General features: G+C 40.8%; 1 protein-coding gene across 1 annotated transcript in view; it reads right to left on the reverse strand.

The window, feature by feature from the left end:
- LOC148036014 (Guanylate-binding family protein) overlaps positions 1-15,640 on the reverse strand; it is a 76,442-nt gene that overhangs the window by 18,568 nt on the left and 42,234 nt on the right. Inside the window, exons 7-14 of the mRNA XM_087678017.1 lie at positions 15,397-15,498; positions 15,089-15,274; positions 14,709-14,801; positions 14,469-14,603; positions 14,243-14,365; positions 3,910-3,995; positions 3,173-3,785; positions 3,015-3,092 (exon numbers count right to left, since the gene is read on the reverse strand). Coding sequence (XP_087534143.1) covers positions 3,015-3,092; positions 3,173-3,785; positions 3,910-3,995; positions 14,243-14,365; positions 14,469-14,603; positions 14,709-14,801; positions 15,089-15,274; positions 15,397-15,498 — 1,416 coding nt within the window. The remainder of the gene's footprint in view (positions 1-3,014; positions 3,093-3,172; positions 3,786-3,909; positions 3,996-14,242; positions 14,366-14,468; positions 14,604-14,708; positions 14,802-15,088; positions 15,275-15,396; positions 15,499-15,640) is intronic.

A 15,640-nucleotide genomic window follows, 5' to 3' on the forward strand; every position in this document is an offset into this window, starting at 1 on the left:
CAAGATTTTTCTAAGCATTTCTAGCATTTTTACCAACATTAAGTGCTGGTTGACTATATTTTTTGCCTAGATTTTAGGTCGATCAATTTTTGGGATATTTAGCTATTAATAGTCATTTCTCACTTGGCAGTCACATATATCATTATCTTCTCTCCTTCTTTAGCAGGTGCACACTCTAACTCCGTCATCTTCCTCTGTCATCGCTACTTCCGTCATCATCAGTCTGATCTAGTGCCCTCACTAACGTTGTGGGCTGTGTATAGGGACTGATCAGTCCTCCTCCTGTATTCAACATTTGTTTCTTGTTCAGTGCAAGTTTCGTTTCTTCTTTTCTTCTTCTCTTGCAGATTCTCTCTCTCTCTCTCTCTCTCTCTCTCTCTCTCTCTCTCTCTCTCTCTCTCTCTCTCTCTCTCTTTATGTTTGAGTTCCTTCTTCCACTGCGCGCTCTCACAGATGAAGCCCAATCCCCACGCAAATCAAGGGAAAATTGGTTTGGATTCTTGTTGGTTAGTTTTGATAGGAAAAAGCACTTGGATTAGTAGAGGAGATCATAGGATCTCAGTTGTACTCCTTCCATTTGCAATATAAGATAAGGAAATACTACCCGGGGCGCTAGTTTTGGGCCAACAAGGTGTCAAATGTCCAAGATTAAGATGGTTAAGTGTTCATTTTTTGTTTATGTGAATTTTATGCTTGTTGTAATTAGTGCTTAATCAAGTTATTTACCGCCCTATCCGAGGAGAAAGTCTAGTTTTAAAAGCTTGAAAGCATCTCTTTATCTAGATGCACAGAAGACCAATCCATTGCATGGAATGCGACACACTAGGACGTTTGGCTGCAAATTGGCAATCAATCGCATCTTGTTAAAACCTCTAGAGTCCTTCCAATAGTGTATTCTAGTGTATCATAGTAGTCCATACTCTAGAACTACCTAGCCACATGATATGAAATTAAACAGTGAGCGAAAGTCTCAAAATGGACATATAAAACACATGTGCTATGGACAATCTTATGCCATCGAAACATATCACTCATAGAAGACTACCTCAAGACCCTCCAAACAAAGATTCACCCCATTAGAAAGTCCTTGATTTCCTCAATCAAAGCGATCTCTCGCCGCTTAGCATAATTATCCTACACAGTTAGGCTTTATATTCTCCCTATAACCCATCTCTAAGCTTCCACGAATTTCAAGTGGACCTCAATAGCAATACATTTCTAAAATCTTCAAGGTTCACAAAAGCCTAATCTAGCAACATTGATGGGTCCCCGATTGCGGAGAGAAAAGTATCGTACTACAAAATTTCCAATTGCTCTCAAACCTAATCTTACCACCTTACTATCCAACCAATCGCGGTCCCCAATACTATATAAGTGACTGAAATCTCAACCCAAATAGAGTTCCAAATCCGGCTAAAATAGATGCCAACTAGTAAATATTAAGGCTTCCTATTATAAAACCAATAACGAGATCAAAAAGGAAAAACGAATTCTTATTCCTTTTAATCTCTTTTGACTCTTGACATGCCACTAGGATGCATGCATCCAAGTGTAGCATGCGAAATTCTAACTTCCTTAATAAAAGCCTTGGCAATAGTTACCCACCAATATTGCCCCAACGCAACCTGCATGTCGTCATATGGCTCCTAAGATCTAATAAACTAGCTCCACACATTGCACCTAGGGGCAGTGACTTTGTTGCCAGGACATCCAACCCTACCTTGGATGACTACCCAGTTCCTTCCACACCATAAATCTAATGGGACGCACCATATTCATCAAGGACTTCTAAAACCAAAGTAATATAGGCAAAAAGTAGGAGACCACACTACTCATCACTTTCTACCCCAATCTTGAACAAACATGCAAAGGCCACCCCTAAGATTCTAAATCTAATGGGCTGCACCAATTCATCAAGGGACTTCTAAACCCAAGGTAATAAAGGTAAAAAGTAGGAGACCAAACTAATCATCACTTTCTATCCCAATCTCGAACAAACATGCAAAGGCCACCCCTAGGATCCCAATTCATGAATCTCTCTTTGATGCAACATAGCATCTAATCCTGCAAACCTCTAGGGGCCACATTCACCCCACAAGGATTGCCCATACACCGAGAAACTCCACAGAAATTACTTGCAGCCTACCAGCCTGAATGAGTCAGGCCTTGTTCATATGATTAAAGAGAACCCAAACTTCCATGGCTCTGTCCACGCTTGACTTTTCTACCTTGTGAAACAGAAATGAATGCCAATGATTGGGAAATGTCAAACACAATATTCTCCCTCTCACATAGGCAAACAAAAATATCATGTGACTAAGAATTCTTGTCCCTCAGTGCATCTGCTCGAACCAACAATTCACGGTTTTCATATCCCCCTCCTAGAAGAAACCCACATTGTAAATCAACCACTATATGTAAGTATCGAAGTCATCAAAGAGTCACCAGCCTCCTGCAAATCCTGAAAATCTGGCAACAAAGTCTGTAACTGCTGTGATTCAGCCCTGATAGCTTAGGCATGCTGCATCCCATACTCCCAAGCTAGCTTTTCAGCATTATCATGGATATAGGAATGTACCTGCCCTGACTTTCATGTTCGCTGTTATGTGCAGCCTTGCAGGTCTGATCTCCCGAGCCATAGTTCAAACAGCTATTGTGATAGCACCAACTGCTCCAAAAGCTAGAACCCCAGTGCATCTCTCTCACATCTGTGCCTACTACTAAAGCAGACTAGAAACCTGCTACCTTCACCCTCTTGCATGCACAATCATGAAGCAACTATTTGCAGCTTGCAGCAAAACAAGGATTTTTTAGGTCAACTCCTCCCACACCCCCTTTGCCCCTTGCACTTCATCACTCTCTTAATCTATTCATTCTACACTTGAAAATATTGTTTATAACTCGCATGACTTTTGAAAATGCTAACCTTGTAGAGCTCAAAAAGATAATTTAAGCACTTGCAACATCTTAAACAAGAAGTATTCAAGAATAAAAAGGAGTCATTCTGCAATCACCTTGAGACGGGTATTCAAAGAAGCAAGTCGTTGCTCAGCATTTTCGACCTTTGTGTGCATATTATTTAGCTCCTTTTCCTGTACACAAAACCTTTCTTAGATACATAAAAGAAGGTAGAAACCACCTTTTACAGATGAAGTTTTCATGAAATTAACACCTTTAATGACATTGCTGAGCTAAATTCTGCCCTTAAGGTATCTTCTCGTGCTTGGGCTTGCTTGGTGGCTCGCTCCTGCAAAGCTGTAGCTTTTGCTATAGAGTCCCTTGATTCTTTCAAAGCAGCATCATACTTTCTCCTCCATTCAGATGCTTCTTCCTTTGCAGCCTCTGCTTGTTCTCGAGCAGCAGCTAGCCTTGCCTCAGCAGAGCTACATCTGCTCTTCAAGGTTGCAATTTCTCCACTGATGCGATCTTCCTCTGTCTTTCGGGAAGACAGTAAGCTATCGTACTGGCTTCTCCAGTCTAAAGCTTCTTTCTTTGAAACCTCTAGCTGGTAAGAAAGTGTTGCAGCTCTTTCCTCCAAAGAATTGAACTTGGTTTGCAGAAGGTTGTATCTACCTTCCGCTTCCTGAGTGTAGGACTTATGCTCTGAGCCTAATGATTCAAATCTTCTCTTCCACTCCTGCACATCTCTTTGTGCAGAATCTAGCTGCTTTCCAAGTAGCACCAATCTATCCTCAAGTGATCTGCACTTCAACTGCAGAGTTGCATGATCTGTTGTCTTTTGATCATTCCATTTTTTAATCAGATCTGACAATGGGCCTTCCAAGCTGCAACACCAATACTCAGCATAGAAAACTAGTGAAATTTAAAACCTTATATGTAGAAGACATGGAACCTTACATCTGCACATAATATAACCAAACAGCAGACATCTCTTATAGAAGAACTAACCATTGCTGCAAAAATTTTGCCATCTTTTTCCACTTTGTAGGTCCAAATGTGTTTTGTTCATAGTCCGCAAGTAAGCCATTCAGTACCTGAAAAGAATTACAATGCATAAAGAGAAACATCCCACATAAACAGGCACAGAGGTTGTGAAGACACAAAAAAGCTCAACACTAAGAAAGAAGGAACCAAAAGAGTGAGCAAAGAAAACTTGAAAACACAAAACACAGAATTGCAAAAGAGAAAATATATCAGCTTGATCCTTTATCTTTTATTCTCAACTGCATGGCAGCCTCCTCTAAGGCCTTGTCAAATGGCTAAACATGACTACTTCTATAATCTATTGGACCTAGTCCTCTCACAATGTCTAAAAGTGAAGAAAAGATAAACATGCATACGACACTTGGCAAAGAGGCCAACTCAAAAGAGTCACTTAAAATATGACTAACAAATGAACACAAAAAATGCAAATGAAGGAGGGAATGAATAAATTGATGCAGGAAAGAGATCAAGGACCAAAACAAGCATGTAAGGGATGTGATACAACGCTCAAGGAGCAAAGGACTTTCCAACATCCATCACATCTAGTGGGAGCAGGCTGAGGATGTTGGAAGAGTATGTCATACTCTAAAAGATCTCGAGTGCAGGAAACCACCAAAGCTCAATATTAAATCTGACATAGGCAGTCCAATAGGGACAATGGCAACAAATTTCATAAGAGCACCTATGCAGCAGTCATGGAGAGAGTGGATGTCACTAAGGCTGAGAAAACGCAGCAAGATGCAGCAGCTCTCTGACAATCAAGCAGGCCAGAACAGGATGCAGCCACCAAGATGCAGACAACCAGCAGCATGAATGTAGCAACAACAAAAAGCATTTGTTAAGTGGAGGAAGGAAGGCTATATGGCAAAGCAGCAGCTGAAAATGCTGCCACAAAGGCTATTGTAACTCTTACCAAAACAAGATATTGACTTAATGATTTGACTAAAATGAACTCTAATTCTGGGACCCCTAGGTCTAGGCATGGTGATCATTGCACTACAAGAGAGATTTGACACTGCAACATGTGGCGGATAAGCTTACAGGCGCTGTGGCAAAAGGACAAGGTGCAATGTGAAACTTTCATTAAATTGAAAGTTTACACCTTAGAGTTGAGTTACATGGAAAAGTTTTCCCCAGTAAGCAACTCACTTAGGACACTTAGATTATAAAGCAAGCCCCTAAGCTTAAGTTGTGTAAATCTTTCACTAAATTGAAAGTTTACACCTTAGAATTGAATTATATTGAAAAGTTTCGCCCAATAAGCAACCCGCTTAGGGCACTTAAGTTATAAAGCAGGCCCTAAGCTTACGTTTGGTTTGTTGATAATCAAGTCAATAATTAGCCCTTAAACAAAAACAATATTTGATTAAGAAGGCATTTGGTTACTCATTTACAAACTTAATCTTCGCTTTTTGGGGCTCTCTCTCTCTCTCTATGATTCTTGTTTTTGGAGAGTTATAGCAACAAGAAGAGATGCATGCTTGTGTTAAATATTACTCATCCCCCCTGGACTAGCATTCTCAAGTTACAGCTGGTGCAATCAATCCTCTCGAGTGGAGCTACACATTTTTCATGTCAAATTTGGGCAATTTCAACAATTGCTAGATGGAATCACTCTTTCTCGAACAAGGTGGACATTAAACAAGCAAGCGATTATGCCACATGGCAGCTAGAGGACAGATCACTGATTATTTTAGTGTTTTATCCAAGTCAGCAGCATTTATGATTAGGTTGCCAAGTTTGTTAGTCGCTTGAATTATTTTATTGCTTTATCTCCTCCTATTTAGCCCCTGATGGTAGCCTACCTTAATCACTTGCCTTTTCAGGTGATGGAGAAAGAGATCGGCTCGAGGAGATACTTCAACAACTTGTTGTATATCTACTTTCTTCATTTCAGCATCCATTGACTATAAATTTCTGCATTCTTCTGTCTATTTTCTTTTTCCTTCTTCTCTCATGTTCATTGTCTTACAGTGTTGTCCATACACTTCCGCATTTGCTGCACTCTGACATGGCATTGAAACAATGTAGAACAGCTGATTGATCGTGGGCAAGCTTGATCCGGAGGATTCTTCACAACAAAAGTTTGCATTTTCAGCTGTCGGAGGCTAAGGTGAACAGGTGAAGCGCAAAGGAGCAAAGTTGCTGTTTTTTGCACGTTCTTGCTGTTGCTGAAGGACCTCCAATGGATGAAACTCTATGAGGACAAGTAAATGAAGCCCTAGCAAGCAACAACACCATGCACATAGTTGGAGGGAGCTGCCATTGTTTTTGTGCAGTCTTTCAATTTACAATGTCAATTGATATTGATGTGGAGTTTCAGGCTATTGTGGACTGTAAGGTCCCCATGTTGCCGCCTCTTCCTTTGGATCAGAAGCTCAATAGGGAGAATTACCGCATTGGCACGTCAAGATCCTTGTCATATTGGAGTTGCCACATCTGTGGCAAGACAGGTCATTGGAAGAAAGATTGCCTCGACAAGGACAAGAAAGACAATAAGAAGGAGAAGACAACAAAGGACTCAGGAGCAATGGTTGCTCCTTCATCAGCAATCTTTCTCCCTTTGGAGATAATAGAGGATGTTCCTCCAACGGCCACTAATGCAGCGATGATGGCCCCACAATCTCGTGAGTGGATTGTGGATAGTGGCGCTTTCCATCGCATGAGTGGTGGCTGCTCCTTCATCGGCTACCTTTCTCCATTTGGAGATAATAGAGGATGTTCCTCCAACGGTCACTAATGCAGCGATGATGGCCCCACAATCTCGTGAGTGGATTGTGGACAGTGGCGCTTCCCATCACATGACTCCTTAGCCCCATCAAAGGCAAGGGTAATATGCAGCTAATTCCAGATGGGCAAGGTAGTACCCACACATCAAAGGTACTCTACGTACCAAGTCTAAGTTATCATCCAATTTCAATGAGCAAGATTTTTTGTGTAATAGTTGAGTTTGATAAGGACTCCTTCCAAGTTCTTCATAAAGTATCTCGACATGTTCTTTGTGTAAGACATAAGGAGAATGAAATCTGCAAGATGCACTCTTCTTTTGCCTTTTCTTCTCTTCTTCTTTCTTCAGAGACTTGGACCGAGCTATGGAATGCTCAGCTTCACCACCTCCACTACAAGTACCTTTAAAAGGTAGCTCATGGTTAGCTAGTGCATGGGTTGCCAAAGCTTGGGGTAAGCCACCCGCCATGTATATCTTGAATTTGTGGCAAGCAGCATAGAGATGCTATTCCTAACAAGGCTTCATGACGAGATAAGGAGCCCTTGGATCTTGTTTCAACAGAATTATGTGGACCCATGAGGATGGAGTCTCTTAAGGGGAGTTTGTATTTTATACTAATTGTTGATGATTTTAGCAAGATGCCGTGGGCGAACTTCTTGGCATTGAAGTCTAAAGCATTCTCACATTTGAAGGATTGGTTGATCTTTGAAGAGAACATGTCTAGCAGAAAACTCAAGACCCTATGTTTTGACAAGGGAGGGGAGTTTGTCTCCCAATAACTAACTCGTTTCCATGCAAATCGTGGAATTCACCAAGAGTTTGCCAACATGGGTACCCCTCAAGAGAATGGCATCTTGGAGCAAAAGAATTGTAGTGTGATCAAGATGGCACAAACTATGATGGAGCATCGACAAGCACCTCAATGTCTTTGGGCCGAAGCAATGGCCACCACTGTCCACATCTATAATCAATCCCCTACCTTGATCGTGGTTGGTATGACCCCTTTTGAGGCTTACTTTGGACAAAATCTGGATGTCTCTTATTTCAGGATGTTTGGGTGTGATACATATGTTCACATCCCAAAGAAGAAGAGGGACAAGTTTGAGCCAGCTTCCAAGGAACAGATGTTCTAAGGATATAGCTCGCAATCCCAAGGATATAGGCTTTATGATCCCAATTCCAGAGAGGTCTACACGAGTCGCGATGTTTAGTTCCAACTACAAAGTGAGATGTTGAGCATCCTATTCTTGGAGATCCAAGTGACAATTGACCACTTGCCTTGGTGCCTTTGAAGCCTTTGCCTATTGAGACTCCACCCTCAGTGGAGGAGGAGATTGCTTCACCACTGAATTCCCCTTTCGAGTCGGTCCTAATGGATATTCCAAAGACTTCAGCAAAGGTAGAGCTACAAGGGGGGTATCGGCCTCCTCCTCGTTGGGCTTGTGATTCACTCTATGATTCAGGGATTGGAGTCCCTAGGGACTGGAAACTTCCGGATAACTCGCGGCACTCTCGAAGGAACTAGGCACATTCCACCAAGCTTATTTATACTATCTATGTTTGATGACTCATGCCATGCAGACTAGGGAGTCCACCTCCATGAAGGAGGCTTAACAGTCACAGCATTGAAAGAAGGCTATGGAGCAAGAGTTGGATGCTATTGAGAAAAATGGCACTTGGGATCTTGTGCCTTGGCCCATTCACATGGTGTTAAATGTGTGTTTAAGACCAAATACCACAATGATGGCACTCAAGATAAGAACAAGGTGCTGCTCGTAAGGGCTTTGCACAACGGCCAAGGGTGGATTTCCCTAACACCTTTGCACCTACAGCTCAAATGGCTACCATAAGAGTTGTTCTTGCCTTAGCCAACCATAGGGGATGGCGGGTTTATCAACTTGATGTGAAGTCTACCTTCCTTAATGGTGATTTGAATGAGGGAATCTATGTTGAGTAGCCTCCTAGCTTTTCCTCATCTAATGGACAAGTGTATTGATTGAAGAAGGCCCTTTGCAGCCTTAAACACGCTCCACGTGCTTGGAACGAGAAGATTAGACTCATTCCTTCAAGGAAAAATAGAGTATCATCTTCCCTCTTCCAATCCCTAGCTGTATATCCACACCTCAACTAGAGAGCACACATTGCTCGTGCTTTATGTGGAGAATCTCATCTCGACAAGTAATCATGCCCAGAAGATCAACCAGACGAAGGAGGCAATACACAAGGTGTTTGAGATGACGGATATGGCCCTTCTCCATTTCTTGTAGATCATGAGACTTAGCAAACTCTAGGAGGGATTTTCATCTCCCAGCAAAGGTATGTGCAAAAGCTTTTGGCCATGTTTGCGATGGAGAGATGTAAGGCATTTCTACTCCTATTGATCCAAACTCAAAGGATACAACCCATGCAAATTCACCAGCGGTAGATACCTCCCACTACTATAAGCTGTTGATTGGATCCTCAATTTGGCTTCTTAACACTTGGGTTGATTTGTGCTTTCATATAGGTTTGTTAGGCGGTTTCATGAGTGAACCCAAGGTGATTCATTGGAAGATTGCTATGAGGATTTTGTGGTTCGAGAGAGAGACCCCCAATCTTGGTATTCATTATCCAACGCGTACTAGAGATTTGGCTTTAGTTCTTACATGCTGGACGGATTCAAACTGGTCCAAAGATGTCGACAAACAGCATTAATGACACGATATTGCTTTACTTCGAATGCACGTGTAATCTCTTGGAGTAGCAAGAAGCAACTCACAATTGCCTTTTCTTTCATAGAAGCACAATACAGAGTGGCATCTTTTGTCACATGTAAGTGTGACTTCAAAGATTACTAAGAGACCTTGGCTGCCCTCAAATAGGTCCTACGACCTGTCATTGCAACTATGAGAGTTGCATTGCTTTGGCACAGAACCCTGTGTTTCATGCTAGATTGAAGTTCATTGAGATACAATATTACTTCATTCGAGAGAAGATCTTGGATGAGACTATTGATGTGATTTACTGCAAGACCAAGGATAATGTACGAGATTTGTTTATGAAAACGCTTCCTCAAGTTGTTCTTTGACAGCACTTCAAATCCCCTAAGCTATATACTGTGTCTAGGATCTGAGAGAGATGGTGGAGATTAGTCATATCCTAGGCTAGCATTCTCAAGCTACACTTGGTGGAGTAAGTTATCTCAAGTGGAGTTACGCAATTTTCCTGCCAGTTTTAGACACTTTCAGTAGTAACCAAATGGAATCACCATTTATCAAGCAGTGTGGACATTAGACATATAGGCAATTATGCCATGTGGCGGTTGGAGGAGAGATCACTGATTATTTTAGTGTTTTATGCAACAGTCAACAGCATTTATGATCAGGTCGGCCAATTTGCTTGCCATCTACATTATTTCATTGCTTTACTTCACCTTATTTAGTACCCGGTAGCAACCTGCCTTCATCACTTGTCTTTTCAAGTAGTGGAGAGAGCGATCGGCTCAAGGAAATACTTCAACAGCCCATTGTATATCTGCTTTATTTATTTCAGCAATCATTGACTGTAGATTTCTGCATTTTTCTATCTCTTTTCTCTCTCCTCTCGTATTCATTGTCTTTCAATCTTATCCATACGCTTCCACATTTGCTGCACTCTGATAGCTTGCTAGTTTTTCACAACAATGAACAGCAAGAGCGGAGTCTTTGTAGCCATTCCCAAGTGTTGGACAATTGGAAATTGTTCGTTTTCTTCTCCTTTCTCTCTCTCGGATTGTGCAAGCCCTATTTTACAACAAATTTGAATTAGGTTTTGTTGTTTACAAAAAATCGGTGGCTAGGATTTGCAAAAAATCAATTATTTTTTATTTGGAATTGCTTGTTGAAGACATTTTAACCAAACCTCTTGTTTTGGGTCCTCATATCATTGAAGAGTTGGGTAGACATTAGGACAAATGTATTCAAACATGCATATATGATTCCACTCGTTGAAAGCATTGAATTCAGCATCCAATCACATGGCAAATGCATGTCAAAGATTAGGGTTGATGGATAGCAAGATTACAATTGTGAATTACTTCAATTTGACAAAGAATTGAAGGTGCACTAGTGAGGGCAAAGCTCTAAGATTATTGAACAATCCATAGCTACATTTGTATGTGCTATGGACTGCTCAGTACCGTGTATGGTACAATCCATACAGCACATAACATACGATTTTTCTATGGCACACCCTTTTTAGTGCGAAAACTGTTTCACTTTAGTATGGGAAAATTGCCCCTCTTGTTTGATCATTGATGTATAATGCAAGATGTATCCACTCACATCTATCTACTTATAAGTTGTTGCGCATGTAGCCTATGCTATACAAGTTTTGGCTTGTTACTCTCATGTATTAATCTTGTATACTCTAATGGCACCGCTATTTTGGCTTTAAACGTGTTCTATCATCTATCGGTCAAAATAATCCAATTACCAAACTTTTTCCATACATTGTGCAGTTCCTTATAAAATCTTAAGGTACCATTTAATATTTTATTTTATTGTATTGTACCAAGCAAGAGTGTCCAACATGGGAATAACTCCTCAATCAAGATCCATAGTCTAGGTTGCATCAGGTTTGATACTAACGAGGGCCAGGACCTTGCTTTGCTTGACCATAAGTAGTAAGTGCTATGTCCCCCAACTTAGGAAGAACCTTTTACCTATTTAGAAGCCCTGCCAATTAGGCGAGCAGTCTTCTTTACTCCAATCATAATCAAGGTGATAGACTCTCAAGCTGGTTTAGTGATTGCTCAAGCAGAGACACTACCTATGTCTATATCATTACTTCCACCCATTGGTAGCACTAGCTGCTCACTATGGTTGGCCACTCTATCAAATGCACGTCAAAAGCACCTTTCTAAATAACTATTTGAAGAAGGAGGTTTATGTGGAGCAGCCTCCCAAAAAAGAACCTTTCTAAACAACTATTTGAAGGAGGAAGTTTATGTGGATCAACCTCCAAAATGTTCTCCCTTGAGGACGGTAAAGATAAGGTCTTTCGTTTGCAAAAAGCTCTTTATAGGCTGAAACAAGTACCACACTCATGGTACTACAAGATTAATGAGTTCCTTCAAACTCATGGTTTCCATTTTACCCTTATGAGATAACTAATCATGGTTTCCGCACTACATTTGAGATAACTAATCATGGTCAAATGTCTTGTTTTTGGGGGAACGGAGCTGGCTCAATCACATGATTCCATTTTTGTTTCACAACAAAAGTATACATTTCAATTAGTTGAGCAGTTTTGCACTGATCATACACATCCTGTGGCTACGCCTCTTAATCCCATTGCAAAACTAGCTAAGGATCCCCATGGTTAGCCCTTCCATGAGCATACATATAGGTCTATTGTAGGAAAATTACTCTGATTGATTCACACTAGGCCAAATTTAGCTTGCTCAATTTCTTTCTTTAGTCAGTATTTCACTACATTTAAAATGTCACCTTGGATAGCTTGTTTGTTTATGTTAGAGATATGTTCTGTGTATCTATTCTTATAAACTAATTTATGGTCATAGTTTGGATTCGTAGGATTACACCGATTCCGTCTGGGCATGAGATCCCAACACCCCTAGCATTTCCACGGTATTTACATCTACTCTTTTGATGTAGCTTCCATTTAATGGTCCAACCATAAGCAAGAGATAATGTTTGTATGTTGCATCATCATTTGCATCAGCGGGATAACTTTGATTGTAAAAGGGTGCTTGGGCAAGTGAACAATTCCCCTACGAGGACATTGTCTAAGTATCACCATTGCATAGCATTTTGCATGAGTATCACGTCTTGTATTGTCGTCTACATTACCCCATGCATTGGCATTCTGCAATTGTAAACATGCATATGTGCACATTAGACGCCTTGAGGTAAAAGAAAAATTGGGCTTGAGATATCATGATAGTCCCTTCCCAGTTCCAATTTTGGACCTAAGAGTGGGTGTTGAGCTAAAATATGCATTATAAACTGATTAGTTCTTAATTACAGCCCCAAAACTCAAATTACCAAACTTTCACTAAAAAAGAAATGCAATCCTAGAGAGTGCCTATGGCCCATAAGCCAAACCCTAATTTGGGAGGACCCATCCATCTATAAATAGATAGGCTGCCCACCACTCAGCCCATCATGTTTTTGCAAATCATTGGTGCATGTTCTCTGCTGTCCACACCCCTCTACGACAGATATCTCAGTCCAATGCTGCTGTCCTACAGCCAGTGCCTACTTCCTGACATCCTCCTATTGCTGGCAACTACTGATCAGCCTGTTTCGAGAATCCACCTTCAGGATAGCTGCGTTGCTGCTGCAAAAGAAGAATCAGCCTGCATTTTCCCTACTACTGATATCAGCCTATCATTTGTGTTTGCTGGTCTCCCCTGCTGTACAGCATGCCACATCATCAAATGTGCTGCAATTTGATGCAACAGCAGTCACCTTCTATTTTTTGACAGATTTCTACTGTTCTTCTGCCTGTTTGTTAACCCTGATCTAGCCTCTCAGAGCTGCATTTGCTGCTGCCAGACATATCCAAAGGCTATCTGCTGCATTTCAGGATCTGTCAAAGTATAACACACTCTCCAACTCGTATTCTCTGCCCCAGTCCTAGAGACACACGAGTTCGGGGGTCAGTATTCACTATGCATAAGTGTTTGTTGCATTAAGCATCACATATTCAGATTCATTCATTCATTATCTTCTTCAGTGTTCATTGTCTTTGAGTTATCCAAACCGTAAGTGCTTTCTTTATCAATTTGTGTTTTGTCATACAATTGTGTTTGTTATTATCGATGAGTATTTCTTTACATTAATCAGTGTGTAATGCATTCTTTAGTGAAACTGTTTGATTATCTGCCTGACCACAAAGTCACACCCTAGCAAAAAATGCATCAACACACAGACAGCAAGTACAACTGCTAACAACTCTTCCTCACAAACATGTATACTCTTTCAGCACCATGTAAAAGCCTACTCTGATACAGTACAACTTATCCATCTTGCATGAGGACCGCACCAATATTATTCCCACATGCATCACATTGGACTACGAAGGCTCTTTTAAGATCTGAAAGGATCAAAAATGGGTTGACATAAGCTTTTTCTTGAGCTTATTAAATGTTACCATCTCATTTTCAGCCCATTTCAACAGCACTCCCTTCTTCTGCAAAGCATGAAGAGACACAGCAATCCTTGCAAAATAGCATTTGAACCTTCAACAATAAGAACATAATCCAAGAGAACTATCAATGCCATGCAATGTTCCCAAGAAACAATGTGCCCAAGAAAAGTGATCTTCGCCATGAAAATTTCACTCTTGCTACTATTGCACTGAAGCAATACCAAAAGGTGATGCAACAAGAACAGACTTGCCCTTAAGGATCATCAAGTACACAAGACTTTTCTCTATGCTGCAGAGCGGTTTTTCTAGTACAGGTGTCCATAACCACCCAAACCTTATTAGAAAAAGAAAAATTGAGGTAAGTGTTGTAATTTTTGTAGGACTACTGAGAGTTGATTATTCAACTAGAATCCGCCACTGAAGAAGCCATCATACTTGTAAAACTTGGTCTAATGATGTTGCTGGGGAATGGCAAGCTGCCCGTAGTCTTTCCTCCATGCTTTCAATTGTTTTAACACACTTCAGCTCTGCTTCCATGGAGATCCTGCATTTGTACTCCTGAATAAAATGTTTACTCCTGTGAGACAACATTCATAATTGCCTTCAAGTGCCCAAAAAATTTTACAAGTTTGGAAAAAGATTAAATAAACAAGACATTCACCTCAAATCTTTTCTTGAGGTCTGTCATCAACAATTTTTCATGCTTATGTCTTGCTGCTCCAAATCCAACAGCATCTCGGTTGAATACTTCTAGAGCATCTTGCGATGCCCTCTCATGAGCTTCTTGTAAAACACTCTGCTTCCAAACATGCACGTAACAGTCTAAGATTAGAGCTGTAAGACAAGAACGAGAACAACAACCAGATGGACTTCCCTAAGACCAATTGAATCCACCGCTCACCTCATCACTAGAGGTCGGTGTTTTATCAAATGTTCTCACATACGCCTCAAACGCTCCATCACGAGCGCGTCGACATTCATTTTCTTCCACATTCTGGAAAATAAGTACAGATTCTTTGGAATATTTACAAAAACAGCTTTATGCTTTCATTAGCAATGCAAGAGAATCTGTCCATAGATGAAAACAAAAATGCCATAAAAAAGTTGAAGGAGAATAATAGTAATACTTTCATCTACTGCATCAAATACAACTCTCTCACAAACATTGGACAACACTGAGTGCAACTAGGCAAGCAAATGTCTGGATGAACTGTGAATATCGAGGTGTATGTGTAAGTTTTTTAACAACCCCTCCGAGCAGGTTAAACTGTTTCAGCTCACCTGCCATGAAGTAGCAATAGCTGGCACAGCACCCGCATTTAGAGCATCCAAGAAGGATTGAGTAAGTCCCGCAAACAAAGGGCCAGTCATGATTGTTGATCCCAGCTGCTTTGGCCTTGTCCTCTCAAAAATGAATCTTGTCAGTGTATCAAGGCCAGTGCGAAATTCTGGCCGCATTTTCTCAAGCTGTCTCAAAATTCAAAAACCCCCCCCCAAAACAAAAGAAAAAGAAAAACTATGTAATTCTGATGTCAATTACAGGGCGCAACCAAAAAATATAAGAACAAGAGCATGATGAAATACTTAACGGGAATCTTATCCAGCCGTTGCAAATCACGTTCATCATTCAATGGGCGAACCAATGTAAAGCATTCGCGATCAGGAAAAAGAGCTCGAATGGATTCTCTTATCTTGTGATTCAGAAAGGCAACCATTTTAACTTCCATGCTAAAAACTGAAAGAAATTATAGCAACAGAGATTCTAGGAAGATACATATCCCACACAGGCTTTAAGAAAGTACCCTCCCTTGTGAAAAGATGTGTTCCAAAACA

The sequence above is a fragment of the Lygodium microphyllum genome, chromosome 5 (assembly GCF_053477565.2).
Source record: "Lygodium microphyllum isolate KBCC chromosome 5, Lygodium_microphyllum_v1.1.10, whole genome shotgun sequence".
NCBI classification, from domain to species: Eukaryota; Viridiplantae; Streptophyta; class Polypodiopsida; order Schizaeales; family Lygodiaceae; genus Lygodium; species Lygodium microphyllum.